Genomic DNA, 25867 nt, shown 5'->3' on the forward strand with positions numbered 1-25867 from the left:
ATTTGCGCCCACATCTGTGCCTTTCCTTTACACACAAATTGCACACATTCATTTCCGTTGTTACACTAGTCATACGATACTCGTTTATCAGTAAGAAATCCCATGTGTGAAAGCACGCAAATTCAAATTCTTTTAAAAACACACCGACCAGCGACTGACAACACCTGTGTGCATACGAGCAGACGATAAGGTTTTGAAATTAATGACAATTAATACACCGTTATGATTTTCAGTGAAAAGTGTTGAGTTTATTTGAGAAATACAGTCTCTGGAACACATGATTATCAGCTAACACTTTTCCTCCAAGCCACTTGCAGTAGTAGTCTAGATATAACCACTAGTTCGCAGCAGGTTCACAGTTGTAAATCTTTTATTAATGTGTTAAAGGAAACGAATATTCAAGGGAAATACCAATGTTAACACACAGTCAGCAGACAGCTTGCGACACGAGAACACCATTTCCTATAGATTCCCAGCTGTAAACACTCCGTTTCTGGCAGGCATCCAGTAGTAGACGTCATATCGGAATATAAAGGGGAAGTCAGAGCCGAAATGGCGGCGGTTGCGCCAACGGAAGTCTTTTTACGACACCGGACCCAAGCAGTTTTTTTTTTTGTTTTCATTATTATTAAACAATTCAAACACCCACACTACAAGAACATTAATCCAGAACAATAAAACCTAGCCAGAGGAAATAAACAACAAACTAACAATTTAACTAAATAAATGCAAAACACCCCAATAACCAGAGACGTTACATCAACACCATAAAAATATTACAATCATGTAGTCTTAATGGCCTTCTTATTACACCCCTCGATAGTGTTTATGTACTGCTTAAACTCTTCAAGAAAAACGGAAAATATTGTTTTTTTATCAGCAAATTTGGACCTGTGTACATGTTAATAATTAATTAATTAATTAGTGATATGCCTGTTTCTCTGCACTTCTCTCACATAAGAATACGAACAGTATATATTTATAGTGCAAAGCGAAATCGTTGCACGGTTTATCAATAATAAATTTAGAGACATCCCTCCATAGCTTTTTGGTATAACGACAGTGCCAAAAGAGGTGAGGCGCTGGTACCCAAGCAGGTGTCCGAGGCAAAACCAACAGTGCATTCGGAGCCAAAATGGCGTCCCTTTGGCCAGATGTAGGCGATAGGTATTTTACGACAGCAGACGCCCATTTCCTACAAGTACCCAGCAGGCGGCAGTTGGAATAAACAATTCCTTCGAAGCCAAGATGGTGGTACAGTGGTGGCGGCTCTCGTCCCTCTTTTTCTCCTTTGTTTGGTTTATTTTGGTTGAGGCAGCGCCGAGGCAGCTGGACAAGGTGAGTTTAGACCGTAGCGACAACGTGTTTTTACACCTGACAGACGACTCGTGTTATCTTCAAGTTCGGCGGTTAAGGCCACACACACAGACTCTGACAGAGACTTCGGGGCCCGATCCCCCCGAATCAATCCGGCCTCCACACACAATCCTCATGCTCGTGTACATCACATGTAGTGATTTCTGTTACAAAGTAACACAGCCGCATACGCTACACTACCCAGCACTGTGTATGTATGAGGTATGACTGTTCTGATATATTATTAATATTACTGCTGCTAAAACAACAACAATCAGCATCATCAGAGTGAGTGGAGTAAACACAAACACACACAGCCCAGTGTACTCTGCTCTTTACGCTTCTGGGAACTTTCCAGATGTTTTCCTTCCGTGAACGAGCCCTGGCAGCGTCACCTGGTGCCCCTCGTACTCATGCTGCTGAGTGGGAAAATATTTAGCTCATTTATTTGACCCTCTTTTAAATTAGTGCTAGAAAAGCAGCTTTGCAGGCAGCAAGGATTGATTGTCCATTTTTTTTCTAGAGCAGGCTCTTCTTGTTCTGTCACTGCAGGTGAACAAGTACCTTTAAATTGCACATTTGATGATGTTCTTGCAGGTGCTACAGCTGTACCCTTTTCTGCCCTTTCCGCAGCATGGTATTCCTTCAATAAACCTGGCCCGCTCTCATTTCTCACAGCAGCGTGATTTAAATGATTTGAACAGCCCTGGCTGGATGGAGGTTTGTCGTAACAGACTGGTCCCGTGCCGCTGGTCAGTTAAAAATGTACATCGTGCTCAACCGTGTTGTCTTGTTTACTTAGGAGAATATAAACATCAACCTGACGGCGCTTGGGGATTCAGGACAAGAGACCATCCGACTTCAGGTGTGCAGTGAAAATTGTGGAATTGTCTGTACCCAACTCACTTTTTTTTTTAAAAAAATTTAAATGATCACTTTTGTCTGGAGCAGCTGGGATTTTTTTTGTTGAATGGTTTGTTGTGAAATTTTAATTTCTGCATTTTTTTTTTTTTTTTTTGTTTTTTTTTTTTTTTTGTAAGTGACTTGGTTGTTTTTATATTCTTGCGCTATTATCCTCAGATAAAATTTAACATCTCCGTGATTGGAGGGCAAATATTTGTGAATGACATTCCTGTGAAGTTGTCAGGAGTGACAAGACTCTCCTGCCAGGCATGGCTGTGTGAGTATTTGTATGTGTGACTGGACTCACAGAAATTTATTATTATTATTAGTGGTTAAACCAATTCTAAATTCTTTCTCAAATTTGACTCTCATTGTTTGTGTCATGGGTGTTTCTTTACATATTAAAGTTGTAGTTTAGTTGCTACATGATCAGTTTCAAATGATTGTGTATCTGTGTAATTCCTCTGGTCTGTGTCCAGCTCCTGTGTTCACTATACAAAGTTGTTGCCTCTCTGATTACAGTGGAGCACAGCAATGGCTCCAGGCCTGGCCTTGCTGTTACTGCCGTGACCCGGGTTCTGGTCCGCCAGTGGCCCTTGGAGAGCGATCCCAAGGTGGAGCTGCTGGTCTTCAATGAGGAGGTCATTGAAGTGGATGGGAAAAAGGTACAGTGGCTCATGCAGGGAGGCCAGCAGAGGTCCAAAGGTGTCCAATGAACTGTTAATTTTGTAAATACTCGGCATAGTCAGGAAATTGTTTACGTTTAACAAAAATGAATAATTTTGCAAGAGTTGGGGTCAGGGGACTTGACTGTCCATTTGCCCTCTTCCCACCTCTCTCTCTTTCAGGTCCAACAGACAGATATGTATGAGGTGAACATACTGATGAATCAAAACTTCCAGAAACTGAGACGGACAACATACTCATACCCACTGCTGGAGAGCATGCTCTTCAGCATTCCCAGGGAGAGGGATGTGGTAGTTACTGATCCAAATTCACCGAAGAAAGGTACACACGGAATCTGAACTTCTGTTCCTACGGCACATCGTTCCTTGTGCCTTTATAGAGGAACACTGTTGAATACTTATGTTATGTGTTGTGGTTTTAGTGCTTTTGCCTTCTACTCAAAGTACCCAGATTTGTGTCCCTGCACCTGCTGTAGTACCCTCAGTTGATACAGTAAAAACCATGCAGCTGGTTAAGTTGCTTAGAGCATAACCCTGACATTGTAAGTCACTTTGGGGAAAAGCATGAGCTAAATAAATAAATTATATTAATTTGGCTTAAAGCAGCTCCTTTTGGTTCGAATGATAAGTTTATTAGAAATAGACTGCAGCTCTAGGTTGTTTCTCTTTGATCTTGGTAGTAAGAAATATTAGTACGGTAGAGCTCTACTTGCCCCATTAGTAATGTTTGTTCTCAGTTTTGTATAAAGATGCTGATTGGCATGCTGACCTGCATTTACATATGTTCGTGTCAGGTGAGGACCAAGGCATAGTACACACAACCAGCCACTACCCCCTTAAACAAGCAGAGACCACTCAGGAGGAGACGGCAGCCCCAGGCAAGCTGCCCGAGACCCCCCTGCGCATGGACCCTTCCACCTGGTACGAAGAGGACACGACCGCAGAGGAAGAGACTCTCCCAGACAAGCTGCTCCCTGAGACACCTCTCAGATCGGAGTCCATGTCTTCCTACAACGTGAGTTGATTTGCTTCTCGAACTGGTGCGGCTAAGCCCCCAGAGTGGTTTTCCATGTGATTAAAGTGCTTGGAACCCCTGTGCTGCACAGGCCGTGTGTCGGTGGGTAGAGCAGCTAAGGGATCGGCTGAAGCGCTTCTGGAGTGAATCCCTCCCTGTCTTCTTCCTGGTCATGTGGGTCGTTGTGGTTGGCGTCACAGGGTCAGCGGTCATCATCAAAATACTGGACGTGATCTTCCCCACCTGTGACAGCAAGTGAGTGTGTGCACAAGGAGAATTTGTAAAAGGGAGGGGAAAAAAGGTGTCCTTGACTTGGAATGCCGGTTTACATGTTCTCCCCGCTTGTGTTACTTTCCTCTGGGTGCTCCAGTTTCATCCAACAGTCTGTATTTCAGGTGAATCAGTGACTCTGAATTGCCCTTAATGTGTCTGTGTAAGTGTGAGTGTGTGTGACTACCCTGCGGTGGACTGGCATCCTGTGAAAGGTATACCCTCCCTCACACCGTATAGCTCAGGTATATGCAGTGGCCTACCGTGACAGTGCATTGGATTATTGGCTGTTGATGTGTGAACCCCTGTGCATGCAGAATATGTTCATAATTTACTTTGCTAAAGAAATGCAGATTTGATATTTCGTTTCATTGTCAGCCTCTAAACAAACTAACAATATGAGGGATTGATCTATACCACTGCCCTCTCTTGCAGAGGAATCCTGTTGCTAAACCCTGTGACTCTGTTGCCTGAGGAGGACAAACAGTGTTTGTTGGAGAACATGGAGGAGGAGACACAAACGGAGAAGCAGCCGTGAAGAAGGCCTTTGCAAGATGGCCACCTGTCGCTAGTAGGGCTTGGTCGCAGTCAAGGAAATTTTCTTTTTCTCCGAGTAGCATTTTCCCACAAAATCAGTATAGCTATAATTTTTTTTTTTATCATTTCAAGGAAAAAAAAAGTTTAACAGAACATGTCTGATATATATTTGCAGAAAGATGAGAAAGACTGAAAGTATTTAACATTTTAGAGCTGAAGTGTACGGTTGGTTACATTTCCCTAAAAGCATGTGGTACTGCCAAGAGAAAGTAGGAGGAGGAAAGACAGTAACACTAGAAATGCATTAGTAAATGTAAAGTGAATATGCAGTTATTGAACAGAGATGAATGTTGTCCTGTCTAAAAAATATTTTGTCCAGCACTTTCTTTATGGAATAGAATATTTCCAGTCTTTGCACTTAGATAAGTTGGAAAGATAATTCCACACAAATTGGACCATTTGTGAGACCTGTCAAATGTGAGATGCCTTCCCTGGTGCGGTTATATATATATTTTTTTTTCCCCATGTTTAAATTGTGTGTAAATATGAAGGTTACGAGAGTTGCCTTGTAAGTGTGAGTGAGGACACTGTAAAAAGCAGCAGCTCCTTCACTTATGTGGGGAACCACAACTGAAATGTCACTGATGAGAAGGAAGCCCTGGCCTCTGCGACGTTGGAACGACCGCTTGTTGCCAGGCTTCTGCTGTGCCTTGTTGTGTTTCCACTGGGGTGTGTGAGTGTGGTATTGAAGCATTAGAACATGCATGTGTGTGTGTCAGTTTTTGCTTTCATTTCACCCTGTGGTTCCAAAGCATCATACAAATAAAGTTATGTAATATCTTTGAAAGTGTGGTTCTGATACATGTAACAATTCTGAACAGAGGTCATTAAGTAGAGGTAGGCACACATACTTGCCCTCTGTCTGATATCCATTGTCAAGATGTGCATGTATACTCAACCAACACTTTATTAGGCACCATACTAATATTGGGTAGGACCTTCCTTTGCTCTCAAAACAGCCTCAATTCTTCATGGGATGGATTCCACAAGATGTTGGCAACATTCCTTTGATTATTGTACTCCATGTTGACACGACTGCATCATGCAATGGCTGCAGATTTGTCAGCTGCACATTTATGCTGCAACTCTCCCATTCTACCCTATCTCAAAGGTGTTCTGTTGGATTCAAACTTGGTGACTGGGAAGAGAACTGAAGAACACTGAACTCCTTGTAATGTCACAAAACAAGTCATCTCAAACTTGTTTCATGAAATTATAATACTGGAAGTGGCCATAAAGGGAGGAACATGGTCAGCAGCAATACTCAGGCTGTGGCATTCAAGCAATGATTGATATTAATAGGCCCAAAATGTGCCAGCTTGGACTGTTAAATTACATTATCTTCACTTATGTTTCCTAAAACTTCTGCATGTTGAAGGTAAGTGACCTGCAGTTATGTACCCAATCCAAAACTGAAGGTAAAACATACAAACTGGACTGGTTTAATTGAACTCACTTATAGGGTAGTTACAGCTCCCAAATGGTGTTTGAGTTTAGCCAACAGTAAGATGACAGGCATTGCATGTTTATGGGCTGAACTGTTGAACAGTCAGTATTAAATTTATGTATTTATCTGAAAATCCTACACCTTTTAATACATTATATGCTTTAGCTTAAGATTTTGCTGAATATAACCTGCAAATAAAATGATGTTTTATATAAACACTTGATTGTTAATAAAAGTGGAAAAATTCAGTTGCAGAAAAGACTTGTGCTTGTATGGTGATGAGCAAGTGTATATGCTTTTTAGAACTGTTTGGCCTTAAAATGTCACTATAAGGAAACAAAGTAGTTAAAGTCTAGAAAAGCCCCAATTTCATTGTGCCAGCCAGCATGAATGTTGCAAGACTGAACCCACTTTAAACATAACCACTATGTTTGTCAAAAATGTCACCTTTTACTAGTTAGTGATGGATGTATGTTCACATAGCACAGGTACAGCCAGTTGAAAAGACACAAACAAGAGCTGCTGGAAACAAATCTGCATTTCTTCACATCACTGACACATGGTTTTCACATTCTTTGCATAGAGACTAAGGCCTTGTACCTATTTAACGAGGAAAGGCATGCACATTTTGTTTTAAATAGCTTTATTAACAGAGTTCTCACTTTACTGTCATTCTTCAAACATCCACCTGTGGATGTCATGTAGTGATTTCAGGAAGGGATGTCTAGGTCCATTATAAAATCAGGCACATAAAACAAACCGCTCAGAAGTATGAGAAAAATCTGAGTGACATGTCACTCCGCGGAGGCTAAAACCCGGTACGCGACAAAGTGGTCACTTTGGTACTGGGAAAAATAAAGGCAAAAGCTGAAGGTCACGCAGTAGAAGAGGCCTTTTTCATTTGGAATGGTCTCCACATTAGTTAGTGGACGTCAACTGTGACGTTTTGCACATCCCCTCATCAAACTGCACAACCTCTCACTGCCTCTCTTATATGTTAAAGTTCAATAAAGTGAATTGCAAAATCATCCCACATTGTCATTAATCAGAGGAATGGCCAGGCCAAACTCACTGGGCATGCTGTCAGTTCAGTGATTAACAGGAAAAATTGCAAAGTGAACTACAGCACTGTCAGTATCTGGCCGTGGTACCACATGTAGGAGAGCTGTGCCCAACAATCTCCTGCTAAATCTGGGATGAATGCCCACTGACCTGACTCTAGGTCAGCAGGAGCCAAACTCGGCAATCCACTTTTCGTACTTCTCCAGGTCACTCGCTGACACGGACTTGGACACCTTCCTGAGAGATGACTCAAAGTCCTCCATGGTGGTGGGCATGTGCATCTCCTCCCGTGAGAGATTGCGAATCTCCTCTGGTGTCAGGCCCTCAATGCGCCGTCGCATGGCCATTAGTGATGCATCCCTGGAGTAGTCACAGAATGAGAGTTTAGAGGGAGGGAAAAGAAGAAGAAGGGGAAAAAAAAAAAAAAAAAAAACCCCGACACTATCTGCATGTCTTGTACTGGGATACAGTATTTTAAAATAAATGTTTAGTTTTCAATTCTACTGCTTCTTGTTTCATTACAGTTCAGCTTATATAATGATGTCATTTAAGGAAAAAATGAACCAAAAAAAAAAAAAAATGGCAAGGACCATCACTGTCATTATGAGGATATGAACTGGGAAGATCCCAACCTGCAGACATTGGTTATGTCCGCTCCAGAGTAGCCCTCCATCTGCTGGGCAATCTTTGTCAAGTCTACATCGCTGGCCAGTTCCAGCTCCTTCAAATTTATCTTCAGCAGCTCCACTCTGCCTTTGGCTGCAATACAGGCAATGGATGCAATTCAGTTACAGTAACATCATATGGGACAGAAACCCACACACTCCAGATCACTGCTACAACAGGGCAATAGGGTACCTGATGGCAAAGGAATGTAAATCCTCTTCTCCAGGCGTCGTCTGAGGGCCTCGTCGATGTCCCACGGGAAGTTTGTGGCTGCCAGGACCATGACCATTTTAGAAGGGTCGTCATTTTCTGATGCCCCACCAACTCCTACGAAACAAATGTCCAGCAAGTCCACAGACAAGCCAAATCTTTCTCCTGCTTCAGGATGCATATACTTTACATTTTAGGAAAGATAAAGACTGCCAAAAGTCAATGTTGGGAGCTTCTGCTTGTTTGAGGGAATTGTGATGTCAAATTTTCTGACATACCACTGACGAGGCCACAGGCAGACTTGGAAGAAATGCAGGAATTCACCCCAAAGTTGGCAATCAGGTTGTGTTTTAAATGTGCATGCTAATGCCAATGAACAAGAATTACATTTGGCAGAGCTGAATATTTATTCTTAGTGAGCTCTGAGAACTGTTTAGCTGAACTCTCTCTGACTGGTTATTTACCATCCATCTGGATGAGCAGCTCGGCCTTCACCCTGCGGCTGGCTTCGTGCTCCTCAGACGTGCCCCTACGGCTGCACATGGAGTCTATCTCATCGATGAAAATGGTGGTGGGGGCATAGAATCGAGCCTGTTGGTAGAAACTTGTAATGACTAAGAGGCTTAAAAAATTAATACTCTTAACTCAAGGACTTGAGGGTTGTCCTACAGAAACTGAAAAAACTCACCATTTCAAAAAGCAGCCGGACCAGCTTTTCAGACTCCCCTCTGTACTTAGAAGTGAGCGTGGACGAGGACACGTTAAAGAATGTGGTCCTGCACTCTGTGGCAACAGCTTTGGCCAGCAATGTCTTTCCTGTGCCTGGCGGGCCAACCATGAGCACTCCCTGGGAGGGTAACAGGATGACCATTTTCTGTTGCACTAAAGGCTTTAGCAAGCAAATGGGAGATAAATCCAAAACTCACTCTGTCACCAAATCAACTGTATGAACTACAATACCTTCCACGGTCGCCGAATTCCCTTGAAAAACTCAGGCATCCACATAGGCAGCACAACAGCCTCTTTCAACAGCTTTTTAGCTTCTTCTAAGTCTGCAATGTCATCCCTACAAATATAAATGAACCAAGTTACAGTTCTGACACCCCACATTTTACAGCTGAAGAAGAACATGAAAAAGCCGAGCATTTCATTTACCACTTCACATTTGGGTTCTGTGATATGATGTCCCGTTCCAAGGCCTCTACCAGATCCTTGTCATATCCAGTCCCATCAAACTTCTTCACTTCCGTCTCAGAGATGTCAGACTTGTTCTATAGTGGAAAGGTTCAGCAATGTTGCTCTGCTATGATATTCAGAATCATCTTCCTTTCTTTACAAAATGACAACTAAAAGAGTGCTTGGGTTTGCCCAAGAGAGAAGAACCGGCCTGACAACATGCTGACATCTTTGGATAAACAAGTGAGGTTTGGCAAACAGAACAAATATTTTTCAAGTGGCACAACAGGGAACTAAAGTTTTTACATTCTCTCCCAGAGTGGGAAAACAAATGACAGAAGACAGTGGGTAACAACATGGATATGTATCTTAACAAGGACCTTCAGAGGAATTGAATATTATGTTAACTTTGAACAAGGATAATCTAATAACCACACCAATAATAAATTTAGCTTTTGAGAGCAAAAATTCTGACAGCTATTAATATTCATTAGGAAACTTGATAATTCATATGAAGTAATGAATACAGCAAAGTGATATATTAACCAAATATCAAAGGCACTGACATATTTAAGTTGGAAATGCCTTTATTGAACAAGCAGGCCCAAGAGTAGAACTAGAAACTTAAGAAAGGGGTAGAGGCCTTCCTCCCTAGTTCAAGTTTCAGTCTGCCTTCAGAGCCTTGTTTGATAAAGACACATTTAATTAGAAAATTGGCTTTTTGCATAAGTTTGCCAGTTTAGGTCCCCAAAGAGCACCTCAGTTTTTCATGCGATAAAACTCAGCAAAAGAGCCTGCACTCATCCTCAACCAATAATCACTTGCTTAACTCAGAAGGTGAAGCAGGGTAAATGCCAATGGAAACCATCAGGAGCACTGCAAGATCATATATAATCCACAAAGACTGTGCTGGATGCAAAACCACACCCAAATCCACAGCATTAACTACTGCTCCATTATACCATGAACAGGAGCATCTGTTTCAATTTTATTTCCTAATCAAGTGATGTATTCCATTAAAATGTATATTGATTCAAACATCTGCAAGCACAGACCTTACACTTTTACAAACATTTAGTCCACAGAAAGGCACAAAACCCTTGAATAATGCCTGGCCTGCTGATGAGGGTTACCTTGTCTTCCTTAGACTTCCCTGTTTCTTTCTTCTCTTTGCCTTTAGGACCTTTGGCTCGCTCTCCATTGGATCCCCGTGGTGACGGCCGGTGCGGCGGTCGGACTGCTGCACTCAGGCGGTTATTCACCGGTTTGCCATCTCTGCTGGGGGCCTGTGAAGGTCGCCTCACTGGACAGGGCGACGACCTTTGTGTGTAGGGAATTCAAAAAATCCCTATCAATCTACAGAGACTGTACACACCTCTGCTTTGTAAATTTAATTCCTTAACCCATCTGACCCCCATGCTAGAAGGATGAACATATTCGGGAGTGGAGTAAACTTCAAGAACTGGCCAATTACCCACAGTGTGTGTTAATCCAAACCGTATGACTTTTTATCCTAGGACAAACAGCTCATTGTTTCCAGTGACTTTACCTCGCGACACTCCCACTATCATTTGGATACAGACATATTCAAAACACTACCTCTATCTGGAGTGTTCAGAAATAATTCCTTTGACAATACAGACTCCAAACAAATATTTATTGCTTTAATTTACTTGCAAAAAAAAGCAAATCCCCATTGCAATTCTCAATCAAATTCTCAGTATGCTGCTTCAACATGATTAAACTTACATCATAAAATTTAAAATTGACAAAAAGTGTATATTATGCATGAAATCAAACAAATAAAAATCATCCCAATGCAAACAAGTCAGCACCAGCTGGTCAAAAATATATGCAACCACTTCATGTCAGATCAAAGTCTACTAAAACAGACTATTTAGAAATTCGGAATTGAATATATAGACAACAGGTAGAGAGATGTACATGCTATACTAAGATGATAAAATTTACCTGCGTTCCACCTGCACTGGCCAAAGGTCTCCATCTTGACTGCTTGGTTTGGAGGGAGTGTTCTCCAGTTGAAAGCTTTCCAAAGTGTTCATTATTTCTCTCACATTCTTGCTCTCCTGACCAATTTCCTGCCAAACCTTTCAAGAAGAAATAACACATAAATCCATGTTTATTATTTTAAAAAAAAAAAAAAAAAATTTCACAGTCCCACTACCAAACTAAACCTGAATATTTAAACTCCACATTCACTTACAGGAAGCCCAAGACAATATTCAGTTCTTGTTAGTGCACACCATAGTAAGTTTGGTGCTATAAACAGTTTTTGATATAATATTAAAGGGTAAATAAGGTCACCTGGTGTCAATCTGAAGTTGGCTGAGCAAAAATCTGAAGGGTTCCAAGGTAATGGAGGGTATGATAGTGGTTTACACTACTTTCTTCAACATGTCTTTGGACAGTGAGAGGAAACTCACTCATGTGAATGCCACACACAGCGAGCAGGGATCAAGCCCCCCAAATAATACTAGATAATCTAAAATCAAAGCCCAGGCTCTATGAGGCACCTGTGCACCATCCTGCTGCTTCAATATTAAACATATGTTGTTTAAGTATATGATAAATTGTTAATGATAAACAGGACAAGTAATCCAGTGAAGGAAATGTCATTATGTGCAGATGTGCTTACCTGTTGCCATTTTTGCTGTAAAGCAGCATCACGAACTGAAAAGACGTACTTCTTGATCTGCTCGAGGACACCCTGGTAGCAGACCATGGCAGACGTGTAGTTCCCCAGCAAGGCATACTCCCGGGCGAGCTTCACGTTCTCGCTGATCTCATGTAAACTCATTCTAGGGGAGATGCCAAAGAGCAGCACACTTTAACCAGAGGGCCCTCTCTTTGTGGCACCATTGCACATATCATACCCCTCCATCCATTAAAGGTAAGAGCTGGTTCAGCGTAGGGTCACAGTGGTCCAGAGCCTATCCTGCAAGCACACAATGTGAAGTACACCTTGGGCAGGACACCAGTCCATTGCAGGGCAATCTCACACACACAGTACAGGCAATGTAGTCACCAGTTCATCAGGAGACATCATTGCACTAAGGGGGAGACATGACAACAACACGCAATCGCCCACTTCCAAACCCGCAGCTGAGGAGCTGTGAGGCAGTAGTGCTACCATGTGAGCCAGTCTACATGCACGCACGCACGCACTTGTCCCAAGTGGGGTTGTGGCAAGACGGAGCCTAACCCGGCAAATCAGGGCTCAAGGATGTAGGGGGAGGGGACACACCCAGGACGGGACACCAGTCCGTTGCAAGGCACCCCAAGCGGGACTCGAACCCCAGACCCACTGGGGAGCGGGACCTGGTCAAACCCACTGTCACTGTGCCACCCATCATAAAAAACCACTTCATGTTATACTTATAACCATGAGTCCTTCAGTGATTTTTTTTTTTTTTTTTTTTAAACCCCTTTAAAATAGTAATTAGCTATGTGTCCTATGAAATGGAAATGTTATCAAGGTTTAATGAAGGTTACACCATTTTTTGTCTGGGGATACAAATGCAGTTAGAGCGAGCCAACAGAAGAGATTAATTTTTGTCCCAACAATGAAACTGATATTTTTAACAGGTCCAACAGTGTCCCTGGGTTCGCATCCCGAATCAGCTGGACTCACTGGAATCGACAGGGATGAGAAGCAACAGGAACAGGGTGTGTTCAGTGCGAGCACTAATCTCCCGAACACACACGACTCTCTCCTCATCACTCAACGTTACAACAAAAACATTTTCACTCACACTTATAACTTAAGTTAAGGTAGCAGCATATTATAGTCAAACAACATCTATCACGTGTCATGTTCACCAGATACATTAAATTACTTAAGTATTATACTAAGTTATAACGACCATCGCATCGTCGTACAACCTGTTTTTCGTGTTGTCCAAAACTTCAATGAGTGACGAACAAACTGTCACTAAACTACTAACACTTCTTTCGAACTCGAAGAAAACGTGGTCGGACTTAAATTATATCTCACTAGTAGGAAATATTACGGCTTCAAACGTAACATAAAGTCCACAAAGAGTTTGTGAAGCGCAGAAAAGCCGACAGCTTGTTAGCTAAGGAGTTAGCAACCGGGCGGATAGCGCTCGTACCTGACAGGAAAAACCATGAAAAAGACGGCGAGCAGCCCAGCGCGGACACGGCCGGCCTTCACAACTAAACCTGTTTACACACACACACGAGAAAATAACTTAAAACATCCCAATTTTATGCTTCCGAATAAGAAAGCAACGCGTAGCGCCCGCCTGTGCAAGTTTGAAGCCGAGCCGAGGGCGTCATTTCCTGGGTGGAAGAGCCGCGGCGGGAGGTGTTCGACTTCACGGCAGAGAGCTACGCGGAACACATCGCGCGAAATATATCTTTAGCTGGAACACTGAGAAACACAGGACGCTTTAAAATAGTTTGTTTTTGTTCTTTCCAAGCGAATCAAACTAATAAGGAGAAGATACATTTGCAGTCCTTATTACGCGGAGATCTGGAACTTTCCAGCAATGCAATCGGACTCCCTCCTCAACTTACGAACACAACCGGTACCACAGTGTTCGGTAAGCAAAGTCACATTTACCTCACTCGAATATCGAAATAATTCAGATGTAATTGGATTTAGCCGCTTGTTAGGTTGTGCAAAAAATGAAACTCACGTATTGGAATACGTCGTATACTAGCTATAATTTCAAAATACTCTCTCTCTAATAACAGGTGGTAAGACAGGTTCGCGTTTGCTCCGGTAAGTAGACATTTTTGAAAATATTTTAATTTTCCTCAACTTCACTCTCTGGAGCCTAAAAATATATATTTATTGCTGAAATGAAATGATGATGGGAGTAACTGGACTAAAGATGCAGTAAGATTAGTTTACCAGCATGTCAAGTTCACTGACTAATCATGGCTTGTCTCCTTTCACTTTTTTGCTATACCCTTCGATATTTTCTATAAATAAGACCAACTTAGAAAAAAGTCACTTGTAGTGATTAATGAAACTAGTTTTAACTCCCGTGTTTATACTTACATCATTCAACTAAAATCTAATTACTTATCTTTGTATAAGAAAAGGACACTTACCAAAGACCAACACAAAAATACAACTCCAGACTTTTTGTGCTTTAATTCATCACCCTCATCTTCGTTCACCTTACCCCTTTACATACATGATACCCTATACAAAATTTGGATTTCACCTTAATGCAATTACAGTACATAGAGTGCAGGACACCCCCCCCAGAAAGCCCACTACATTCAGACCTCATGATGTGCAGAACTCCGCCCAACATAAGACCCCCGCCCCCCCCCCGATCATATAAAGGTCACAAAGGGTGTGCCTTGGGCCCAGGATCAAAAGGCCATTTCTAATAGCACTGCTACCAGTGGTCATCTGCAAGCCAGCACTGGCCTTGTAGTGTATTCAAACCAGCAACCGTGTTAAGGTAAGTACAAAACTGCTCCGTATAAAAGTCCAAACTTTTTTTTGGTTCGGTTCCTGTGTAGAGAATGAAAGCACAGTCCCTAAAGCTCAAGCAAGTGAACAGAAAAGTGTAGAACGGTCCCAAAGGGAAAATGGAGGATCAAGGCCATCAGCGCCTGTATTAGTGTTACAAATGGTGTGCTTCACACTCGCTCCTCTTGAACATGATAACGAAAAGGCAAAGTCAAAGCAATCATATTCCAAAAAAAAAAAAAAAAAAAAGGCCTTCAACTACAAGTGAAAGCAGGCTCTGCCCTAAGGTGTAATCACTACAACCAACAGAATATTATTTACATCAAATTTGTACAGCATAATTTATAAATACATTTTATGTATAAATTAGCAAAAATACAATCTTACAATCCACCAAATCTTGCTGAAACTAGTGTGCTCACTGAGCAAATTCCAGTTTAAATGTTTTATAAATTTGGTAAAAGAAGCACATCACAAAAGGCACTGCAGCATAGCTTTAGTGTTAACATTTCCATCCCTGCATTTCCAATTTCTTTGTCTGCTGCCTGCTACTGGAATTTCCCCTTTACAGCTTTTTTGAAATTGACCTCATAAATTAAGACATTTTCAATAAAAGCAATTTTAAAAAATAAAGGAATCCTAGTGGAAGGTGAGGGTTTTTGAAATCACCAGTTCATAAGATCTGCAATAAATTAAGACTTAAAATGGGGGTTACACTTCTGAAAAGTGTTTTGAAAAGAAAAGCACCCAGATGCATCTTAATTTTATTTTTTGTACATTTCTTCAAACCGCACTGTTAAGGCATACACTGTACACCTTATAATAAATACACCTGTAGTGTGGTCCTAGAAACTAACTGCCTGCTTTCCTCAGATGGACAACAAAATCCATCCATGAAAACAGCCATGATCATCATATTCTCTGTAATCAAGTACAGCTAGTCATACCATGAATCATTAAAGACTAAAACATCCCTCCTGTCCTTTCAAAACAGAACAATGGGGGGGGGACGACTCCAAAGCTTCTTTTGCCCGATCCAGCGTGACACCAGAGGGGCAACCATGGCGACAGCTCACACATATACCAGGTCACGCCCCTGTTGCTTTTCTTCCCGCTCTCCTGATTCTTTCTTTAGACCCTCAGTGTCAGAATTGTGACCGCTGTAGCCCTCGTACTCTATGGGCTTGGGACAGCTGTAGGGGTGCCCATTGTCGTCGAAGAAGCGACGGAAGGTGAATTCATAGAATGCGTGCTCAGGGTGCTTGCCGTTCTTGAACCAGCCATTGAGCGTGTCCCCGCGGCCTTCGTCATCGTCGCTCCACAGCTTATCTGGGTCCACTGGGTCGAAGTTAGAGGTGTCAGTGCAGTGAGCTATCTTGGGGATGTATGGAGCAGGTCGCTGTTGTTGGCGCAGATCTGTGGAGAAGTCAATGGTCCTGAAGAAAGGGTGCACCTTGATCTCCTCTGCACCGTTTTTGCCTAGCCGATCTTCAGGACCTCTGCACAGCTTCACAATCAAATCTGATGCCTCAGGGCTCAGCTTGGCCTGAGGGGGAATGTGCAGGGTTGTCTGCCAGCTGATCACCTGAAGAGAAGACATGTTTTCAGCATCAAATCAGGTGACACACACACACACACACACAAAAAAAAAGACAACAGCCCAGTATTAAATATATAAATAACACACACAAGAATGTATTGTAATGAACAATCCAGGCAAATCAAGGTCATGAAGTCAAATGCTTCAGTAAATACCCAACTACATAAATATGCATTATGTACAAACCAAGCCTTAAATGTAAACTTGAAAAATGGGTTATTTAAATTGGACGAGGAATAGTTACCTTGAGCTGTGTTTCCAGAGGTGTTGTAGCTAAGAAAGGGGGCTGTCCTACTAACATCTCATAGAGAATGACACCAACACTCCACCAATCACAGAGCTGAGTGTAACCTTAAAGACAGACATAATGCTTACTGCATGCTGGGCAAAAATATTCAAAGTATTTCATTATTTCATGTTTTATTCTATTTCTTCAGAGTCTTGTTAATAAATAACTTAGGCAGCTTAGTGATTAAAGCCTCAGACTTGTACCTGTGCGGAGCAGGACCTCGGGGGCGATGTAGTTTGGTGTGCCGACAAGCGAGTGGGCCAGGCAGCGCTGGTGCTGTCGTGCTGCCCGCCGCTCCAGGGGCTTCAGACGGTCTCCACAGCGACAGTTAGATTCCTCCCACTCCTTGCTGAAGTCCATGCTGTCCTGCCGGACATGATCACCTAGGTGCAGAGATCGGGGAGGAGAGATGGCTTCACAATCAAGCACTCACAAATTTGTGTCTCAGAAGGGTTAACTGAACCCTGGGAAGTGATGGGAATGGCTCACGCAATGTTCTGGATCAGGCAAAATTACACACTGTCTTTCCTGTTCTCTATAACATGTAAAATGTAACTAAAGTGTAATCATTCACCAGGGAGAAATCCGTATGAGAAACACCAGTTCTGCAATTCAGGTATGCGTGGCAATAAAAGGATAAAACAGACACTGTTCCTGTGCCATCTGTCCTATAACATTCTTCGAAAGAGGATGGTTAAGTAGCAGACCTGGAATGTTCACCACAAAAAAGTGACAGAACAAAGCCATCCCACTAAGAAAAAAGCTGCATCTTTATTCCTGCATGTAGTCACTTGACCTTAGACTCTGCTAAGCCCTTTTATGCACCCAAGGAAAACAAAATCTTCCATTATTATACTTGTGCTTTAGCTACTACTATGTTTTCTACTAGGCCCCCATTCATGAAGCATTCCTTTGGTCAGTAAAATTCAAAGCCAGTAAGATAATTATTTCTTTACCAATTACATGAAATATACCCCCCCATTTGTTATTTTGACTTTACTCACTTTTAGCTTAATACTTTATGCACTATAATTCTATACATATCAACTCAACTTGTACAGAAAAAGGGGAAAGGAATTCAATTTTTTAAATATTCGACATGCAGGTACAGATAAAGGATGAACTTTTACATTTATTCATTTAGCAGACACTTTTGTCCAAAGCAACATACATCTCAGCAAAAGTACAATGCATATGTGATACTAATATTACTGGCAACCACAAAAAAAAAAAAGAAAAAAAAACTTTTTTGAGAAACACCAAATCATTGTAGACAGTGACTCACCACTCTGATAGTACTTGGAATCGTGTGTCCAGCGGAAGCCAGTGCACAGGCCAAAGTCAGTGAGCTTGATGTGGCCATCGCGGTCGATGAGGATGTTGTCAGGCTTGATGTCACGGTGGATGAAGCCCATCTTATGCACGCTCTCCACAGCGCACGTGAGTTCGGCGATGTAGAACTGTGCCAGCTCCTCATGGAAGATGCCCATGCGGATTAGCAGGCTCATCATATCCCCGCCGGGAATGTAGTCCATGACAAAGTACAGGTTGTCCTTATCTTGGAATGAATAGTAGAGCCGCACCACCCACTCATTGTCAGCCTCTGCAAGGATGTCACGCTCCGCCTTTACATGTGCCACTTGGTTGCGCAGCAGCACGTCCTTTTTGCGCAACGTCTTCATAGCATAGAGCGCACCCGTGTCCACCTTACGAGCAAGACATACTTCACCAAAGGCGCCAATGCCCAGTGTCTTGATCTTCACAAACATTGACTTGTCCATCTTGGCGCGCTTCAGCCGGATGTAGTTGGACTCCTTTTGACAGAGCATCATTCGCATCTGCTCCTGGGCCTCATCTGACAGCCCCACCTGAGTGGAAACACAGCGAAGACTGGAGTCATTAGAGCTCACTTCTCCCACTGACAACGGTGCTCACGCTTTCCATGATACCGCCGAAAATGGTACATAATTTTCACATAGACACTGTGAGCAAGGGGCACAATATTAGCCTTCTTGCCCTTCCACCCATTAAAAAACACCTGTCTCCTCTTTCCAGATACAAAAACTACACCAGCTCTGAAACCAGCGGACTCAAGTTCCATTTTTTTCCTCTCGACATGCTAAAGTTGGCTCATTGTCTCACTGGATTTTACAGGTGGCAACCAAATGCACATGATCAAATTACTAGACCTGTAAGACAACTGGATTTCTGAGTGCCTAAAGCGGTCACTTGTGTCATTAGAAACCATGCATTCGTAAAATACCAGAGAGACAGTGAAACCATGGTAAACAGACAGGGGAACATGCTGGGATGAGACACCGTGCAGTTCATTGCAAACAGACTTGCTGTCAACGGCAGCTTACTTGATCAATGAACTCTGGGGACCGTTCAGTTCAGAGCACTTCAGATACCTTTACCTTCTATACCAGCTGTTAGTGAGAACAGAGAGGGGAAACAAGAGCTCAGGAAAGAAAAAATGAGAGGAAAGAGCCAAACATTGAAGTACCATTAAGTAAACAGTTCTGGACAGCAAAGCATTTAAACAGTAAAGATCCATTCTAGAAAGTAAGCTCAAGAGAGCCATGCATGAATAAGAAAGGAAAAAAAAATCCTATGGATCTGAAATGGGGTGAAGGTCTCAAAGTCACCAGGTGTCCTAGGTACTGCTGGACCTTGGCAGACAAGGGGTTTAAAAACTTTGTGCAGGAAACTGGTTCAAGTCCCTTACCCTTTGCATTTCACTCTCCAGCTGCTTCTTGCGGCGTATCCTCTGCTGGTGGTTCTTCAGAATGTTCTCCACATGCTGCTCCATGAAAAACTTGAAGGCCTGTGGGGAGTAGATTGGGACACGCGATTCCCCACGCCGCTCCTCATCTTTCTTGTTCCTCCGTACCGGCACTGGTGATGTGGTGATCTGTTTCTTCTCCCGGTCACCTGGAGCTGCTCCCTCATAGACCTCTACCCGATCACTGCCTCCACCGCCCCCGTCCTCCTCTGCTGGCCTGTCCTTCCCACTAGGGGGCTTAGTGACAGGCTCATAGGTGGGGCCAGGGGCAGCATGCTGTTGGAGGAGGTGTCGGGGGTAAGGTGGAGGTGGACCCTGGTAACTTGGTGCCTCCCCCACCACCTGCATTTGTGACATGGAGGTGGGATTCTCTTGGTAGGAGGTGGGAAGGGTTGGCTGCTGCAGTCTGGAGGGGTGGGTGGGAGCCACAGCAGTCTGCAACTCGGGCTTGGGCACTCGCATGCTCTTGACAGGTTGCAGGATGGGTGCCTGGGTGACAGCGGTAACGGTGGTGGCCGATGGCTGAGAAGTGGCTGGAAGAACCGGGCGACCACCAAGCTGGTGGTTGTTGAAGGAATTTGAGCGAACAGGGAGACTAGGCTGTAGGCTGCCCCCCAAGGATGACTGGGGCTGGCCTGGTGGCAGGGGGCACTGGGGCCACGGGGACGTCAGCCCAGGTATGCTGACATTGTAAAGCTCCAGATTGTGACTGTTTCGGTTAGAGGCCAACATGGACTGAGGAAGGCTTCCTCCATTAGTGTACGGTGGGGAAGCTGTGGGCCCATCAGCTTGCATCTGCAAGGCAGTGGGGCTCTGCCGGCTGCTCTGGCCCAGAGGGTATGGTGGTGGGGGCTGGCGGCCAGATCCACTAATTGCCACACTCTGGTGACTCAGGTACTCAGGCTGCCCAGAGCCATTCTGAGGCCAACCAGAAGGGAAGTTAAACTTATTCCCTCCAGAACTCTGCATGATTATGGGTTGCCGACCCACCGGAACTGGACTGATGCCTCTTTGGTTCTGGGAAGATGGTGTGGAGTAGCTCTCAGGCCATGCACCCTGTGGAACCGGAGAAGTGCGGGGCACCAAGTAATCCATGTTCCCAGAGAAACGCTTAGTGGAAGGGTTGGCATCCCAAGAGGGTGGTGGTGGGGTGGTGCCCCTGTTTGGCGGGGGTGTGACACTGCGCACCTGGGGTGGCAGGGGTGGGTTTGCACGCTGACCATTTCCAGGGTGACCTTGTGTGAAGGCTGCTGGTGACCGTCCTGCAGCATCCCCTGGGGGAGCTGGACTGTCAGAGCGGTACATCATGCCCTCCACCATGAGCGGTCCATGCCTTTGTGGGACCAGAGACTCCTTGGAACCCTTCCAGCTCGGCTTCCTGTTGACCTGCTGCTGGATGTGAGCTGCAGCTAAAGAGACAACACAAACATGAGTTCAGACACCAGCATTATGTAATAGGAATAAACCCCAACTTTTCACAATGGTTATTAACATGAATAGATTTCTAAGATGTTGCTCTCATCTAAAACAATTTACAACTTATCTGCCTTGACAAATTTAAATGGCTAGGTATTTTTAGTGGAGCAAATGTGGTGTAAATCCCTTCCTAGGATACAAGAGTAGTAGCAGGAATTACATCTTAAACCAGTAACTTTAAGGTTACAAGTCAGATTAAAGTATAAGACCATTTCCTCAGCTGCTCAAATGACCTTCTGTAAGTCAGCAAGATTTAAACCAAATCATTAAAGGCCTTATACCATTAAGAGTGGAGGTGTTAACCGAAGGAAAGCAGTGACACACCCAAGGAAACAACTCAAATCTGAGCAACTGGCAGTACAGACCCTCTGCATACTGCAACAGGTCTGTGCAGGCATGGTGGAAAAAGGCGCAGGAAGCCAAAGAGCGGGCAGCTCCATGCGGACACCTACCGGGTGCCTTCATGCCGGCGTTGACAGGACGAGCAGCAGCAGCCACCATCTGCTCCCGCCACGGGTCCTGGTAGCTCATTTTGCTGATGTACTCAATAGCTGCCTCCACACTGCGACTGCCAGTCTGCTTCAAGGCACGGATCACCATCTCCTGTACAGCCAGCACACATGGTTACCAAAGAAATGTCATTTTTGTCTTGGCACTACATTTATATCATTTACTGGAAGTAGGCTTAATTTCTCCATATAGCTCAAAAGCATGGGAAGCTTTGTAACAAATCGTTGAAGATGAACATGATCATTAGCTGTTGTACCCATCCCAGGGAGAACTGTTTGTATTTAAAGTGCATTTTTATAAAAGTTTTTTTCTTTTTTTTAACTGCAGATCATTATCCAAAATGAAATATGAAGCATAAGGAAATAAAGAACCCACTGTATTTAAACAGCATACAAATGCAATCATGAAAATGAACACATGAAAGGAGGAAAAATACCCTTAAAGGGGTTGAGACAAAACTCTCCCAGTGTTGCCAATGAAGCACTTGAAACTAGCTGGTTATAAAAGCTCTTCTTTGGTAACACATTTGAAGTCTGAAATGACTCAACTGTATTGTTATATACATTTCTCCCCACTACAATTTCATTTATAAAATTTCAACATGTAACTGGCAATTTAAAAAAAGGGATTAAAAAGCGTTTCTAAATGGAAACTGTGTAACTAACAACTTAACATTTAGTACGGAAAGTACAAAACTAACTTTTTGGTGTTACGTGGGTGGCAGGGGAAACTACCTCATTACTCTGGTCGTAAACATCCCTTGCATGCGATAATGACATCCTCAGCATAGTAACAATTCCAAAAGCAGTCATTCCACATACTTCAGCTGCATTTTCATATCAATTTCATTTTGAAAAACAAGGTGTAACCTCAGAAGAATCTCAAGTTTTCTTTGTCTCCTGTCAACACCTTTTGTTAATTTTGTTCAACCCAGATAAGAGTTTTACTACAGTATTACCATGCCACACGTGTGACTGCCATTAAAATCTGTAATGAGTTACTTCAGAGTGCGAATACCCTTCTTGCGTTTCTTTCTGTTGCCTATAATGGTGTGAAGTAGCTCTCATGTACAAACAACACAAAAAGCATTGCATACATTTTCAAAGTACTTATACTTCATATCTGAACAAATCTGAGGAGTCCTGTTGAAAATTATGCTGGATGTACATGTCTTAAGCCTCAATCAGTCAATCTATGTACTACTACAAATTTATTATCATCCATTTAGCTAATGCTTTAATGCAAAGTCACTAAATCTTAGGCTACTTACAGTGATTTAGCCATTTATACTGTTGCTGGTTAATTTTTACTTAAGTAATTCAGGAGAAGCACCTTGCTCTAGGGTACTAAAGCAGGAGCCGGGATCTGAATCTGTGCAACTAAGAAGCTATAACCACTACACCACCTGCAGCCCCTTGGTTTACGGGACAGCTGCTAGCAGAGCGGTTATAAGTGTTGCCTTTGGACCCAAAAGTTGCAGGTTCAAGTGTCGCCTCCAGCTGTAATACCCTTCAGCACGGTGCTTACCTGAGTTACTCCAGTAAAACTACCCAATGGCATCAACAGGTAAATAGGTGGAAGTCAGTTTAGAGAAAAGTGTCGGCTAAGTGAATAAACGTAAATGCAGTTTTGCGGGAACGGCAGGGTAACTGCATGCGTCGTACCTCCTCAAACCCGGCGGCCTGCAGCTCCATCAGCATCTGCCTGTTGACTTCAGCTCCACGACCGGAAGAGCTGGGCTCGTTGGCGAAGGGCATCAGCGACTTGCGGATCTCCTGCAGGGCCTTGTGGTAGGAGTTCTTGGTGTTGCCGGCTCTGCCCGGCTGCCGAGAGTCTTCGGCCGGCGCCTTCCCGGCACCCGGGTCCGCCTTGGTGCCGTCGGCGGGCCGAGAGAGGTTTCGCAGGCTCTCGCGGATCTCCTGCAGCATCTGCTGGCTGTTGCCGCTGTAGTTGCTCGCGGGGAACGTCTTGGGCCGCATTTGTCTGTGTCCTTCGGGCTTCTCGACTCTCTTCATGTAAGAACATGTACGTGGGCCGTGGGGGGCGAGAAGAGGGTCGCGGTGTCCGGGCGCTCGGAGCTGGATGGGCTCGGATACCTTCTCCTCACATGTGTGCTGCGGAGGCACGTCGTCCGAGGACCTGCGAGCGAAAGAGACGTTAAAATGCGGCGGCAACAACAAACGAGCGCTTCGCCCTGAGCAGAAACACCTCAGGTGCGGAGCTGCTCAGTCTGATCATTTATGGTAGGTTACCTCAAGCTGTATTGAGAAGAAGCACTTTTCACTTATGTAACTCTTTGGTCTCCTAAATTTCCTAACTAAATGAACAATCACACAGGGGAACCGAGGTAAGACTGGAGAAATTCGACAAACAACGACAACTAGAGTGAAAATGTAGAGGAAAGCGAAGGAAGAAAACGGTGTTACGGCTTACATTCCTACTGTTACACACTGGACTGGTACTTTCCCAACCGGACTGCCCGGTCCAACTAATTCTCTTTCCGAGCACTTTCACTAAAAATTGACACCGACAGCATCACCACCCGTTCTTTTAACGGAAATCTCACTTGAACTTGTCGAAGAAGAGGCGAAACGAAGGTCAATTCAGCCGTCAACTTGTCACCACTGAACATAAACAGCGAACCAGCCAAGTAGCTAAGCTAGCGAGAGCAACCCCAGCTGAACACGAATAGGCTTCCCAACACTTTCCTTCCAGCTTTCAAATAACATCACGCCAAGGAGGCAAAGTGAATCGCATTCTTCTACAGCAGCACCACCAATATACTGCAGTTTAACCGACGTTTTCCGCCGTTTGAACACACGGGCGCTAGCTTAGCTAACGCTAGCTAGGCTGCTAGCTGACGAGTCGAGAGCGTTCCAGACTTCTCCATTTTGTGTGAAACCGACCGCAACTCCGCAACTCCTCCAGTCCAACCACATCAAAATTTCACACAAGTACTAGTTCTATCGACTAGCAAATAGGCATAAAAGCAGGCGACAGTTCCTGCCCTGGTCTGGTGCGCTACCACTTAGCCCAGGCAGGCGGCAGAGAAGGCGGCCTGACTGACGGGGACCCCCGGTGGCTCCGGTCAGGTCACAAAGACAGCGCGCTCTGGTCGCGCCGGTTCCTCCGGCCTTCGCCCGCTGCCGCCGTATGTAATAAAATGGAGGGAAAGGAATCATGGATGGCGATAGTAACCGATAATAACCGCAATCACCTCCGATCTGAGTCTCAAATCGGACCAAACGGACAGCTTTCCCGGCCGGACCGTTTCCAACGATGGAATCTAGGCGCGTAGCCGCAGCCGCTCTACCAGCTCTGTCTGTATCTGCGACTTTGCCGCTGGGTGGCGCTGTGTGGCGGAAGCAGACGCCCCGAAGAGCGCTGCGGTTGGACACGCTGCAGGCGGGCGACGCCGCGCCCCTCCGCGCCCCTCATTGGCTCTTCTCGCCGGAGGACCTGGAGGAGGATTCCTGGAATAGTTTCTGAGCTCGAAAAACACGCGGGCGTTGTTTGTTCCTCTGTTAAGATTACGAGCTAAGATTTAGATTCATAAGATACCGATAATTCCTTTTATACAAGATATTAATATTTATAGAACCCAAAACCTGCTGCTTCACGTTCCTTTAGACTAACAGACACTTTTCCAAAGCGACTTCCAATGAACCCTGTGTAGTGTTATCAGCCCACACACCTTATTCACCAAGGTGACTCACACTGCTAGATACACTACTTACACTGGGTCGCTCATCCATACATCAGTAGAACACACTCTCTGTGTCACACACACTATAGGGGGCCCTGAACAGCATGTCTTTGGACTGTGGGAGGAAACCAGAGCACCTAGAGGAAACCCACGTTCTCCCGCACCACCCAGGCGCTGTGACACAGCAGCACTATTTGCTGTGCTGCCCACACATTTGGAATGTAATTAACATGTGAGTGTTCAGTTTACAGGTGAGGTGACATTCATGCCCAGCTGTATCAGTGTGGGTGTGTCAGTGTGTCATATGGCTCAGTATTTTACTGTAGCAAATAAGGTACAAGTATCTTGCTGAAGGACACTAAAGCAAAAACACAGGCCAGGCCTCAAGCTTCTAACTAGCTGTATACAGTGCCTTAACTAGTGCACTACCTGCTGCTCACCACATATATTGAAGATCTCTAATGAAGTGTGATTGATTATAGACTCCTTTTATGTATTCTGCAAACAAAATACCACCTTAGTTTCAAAGACAGATATTGACTATGAGATCAGAGCACACAGGAATCCAAACTTATATTCCCCGAACTTATATCTTTATTATTACTGAATACTGATGTATTTCTATATGCTTTTGAAA

General features: G+C 44.0%; 3 protein-coding genes across 5 annotated transcripts; 1 reads left to right on the plus strand and 2 right to left on the minus strand.

Moving 5' to 3' along the window:
• Window positions 1-1203: 1203 nt before the first annotated feature.
• Window positions 1204-5530, plus strand: ginm1 (glycoprotein integral membrane 1). The gene is made up of 8 exons (XM_018743905.2): window positions 1204-1338; window positions 2159-2221; window positions 2437-2536; window positions 2782-2924; window positions 3108-3267; window positions 3740-3960; window positions 4052-4215; window positions 4666-5530. The coding sequence occupies exons 1-8, from the start codon at window positions 1249-1251 to the stop codon at window positions 4766-4768; spliced, it is 1044 nt and encodes a 347-aa protein (XP_018599421.1). The 5' UTR covers window positions 1204-1248; the 3' UTR covers window positions 4769-5530.
• A 1370-nt stretch (window positions 5531-6900) lies between these two features.
• Window positions 6901-13946, minus strand: katna1 (katanin p60 (ATPase containing) subunit A 1). The gene is made up of 11 exons (XM_018743595.2): window positions 13522-13946; window positions 12045-12207; window positions 11360-11496; window positions 10522-10708; window positions 9368-9483; window positions 9173-9278; window positions 8901-9059; window positions 8677-8803; window positions 8195-8329; window positions 7969-8095; window positions 6901-7696 (listed from the first exon to the last, which is right to left on the minus strand). The coding sequence occupies exons 1-11, from the start codon at window positions 13536-13538 to the stop codon at window positions 7498-7500; spliced, it is 1473 nt and encodes a 490-aa protein (XP_018599111.1). The 5' UTR covers window positions 13539-13946; the 3' UTR covers window positions 6901-7497.
• A 268-nt stretch (window positions 13947-14214) lies between these two features.
• On the minus strand, window positions 14215-24884 carry lats1 (large tumor suppressor kinase 1). 3 transcript variants are annotated; one of them, XM_029255075.1, is made up of 8 exons: window positions 23777-23963; window positions 23189-23663; window positions 21467-21617; window positions 19482-20947; window positions 18039-18621; window positions 16957-17136; window positions 16709-16815; window positions 14215-16449 (listed from the first exon to the last, which is right to left on the minus strand). In XM_029255075.1, the coding sequence occupies exons 2-8, from the start codon at window positions 23537-23539 to the stop codon at window positions 15937-15939; spliced, it is 3351 nt and encodes a 1116-aa protein (XP_029110908.1). In that variant the 5' UTR covers window positions 23540-23663; window positions 23777-23963; the 3' UTR covers window positions 14215-15936. The 3 variants fall into 3 exon arrangements, 2 of the variants coding, with proteins under 2 accessions (XP_029110908.1, XP_029110906.1); XM_029255073.1 differs by lacking the exon at window positions 23777-23963 and adding an exon at window positions 24742-24884 and having other exon boundaries at window positions 14216-16449; XR_003797923.1 differs by lacking the exons at window positions 14215-16449; window positions 16709-16815; window positions 16957-17136; window positions 23777-23963 and adding exons at window positions 19117-19182; window positions 24742-24884 and having other exon boundaries at window positions 18549-18621.
• Between the last annotated feature and the right edge of the window lie 983 nt (window positions 24885-25867).

This window comes from Scleropages formosus, chromosome 1 (assembly GCF_900964775.1).
Source record: "Scleropages formosus chromosome 1, fSclFor1.1, whole genome shotgun sequence".
Lineage (NCBI taxonomy): Eukaryota > Metazoa > Chordata > Actinopteri > Osteoglossiformes > Osteoglossidae > Scleropages > Scleropages formosus.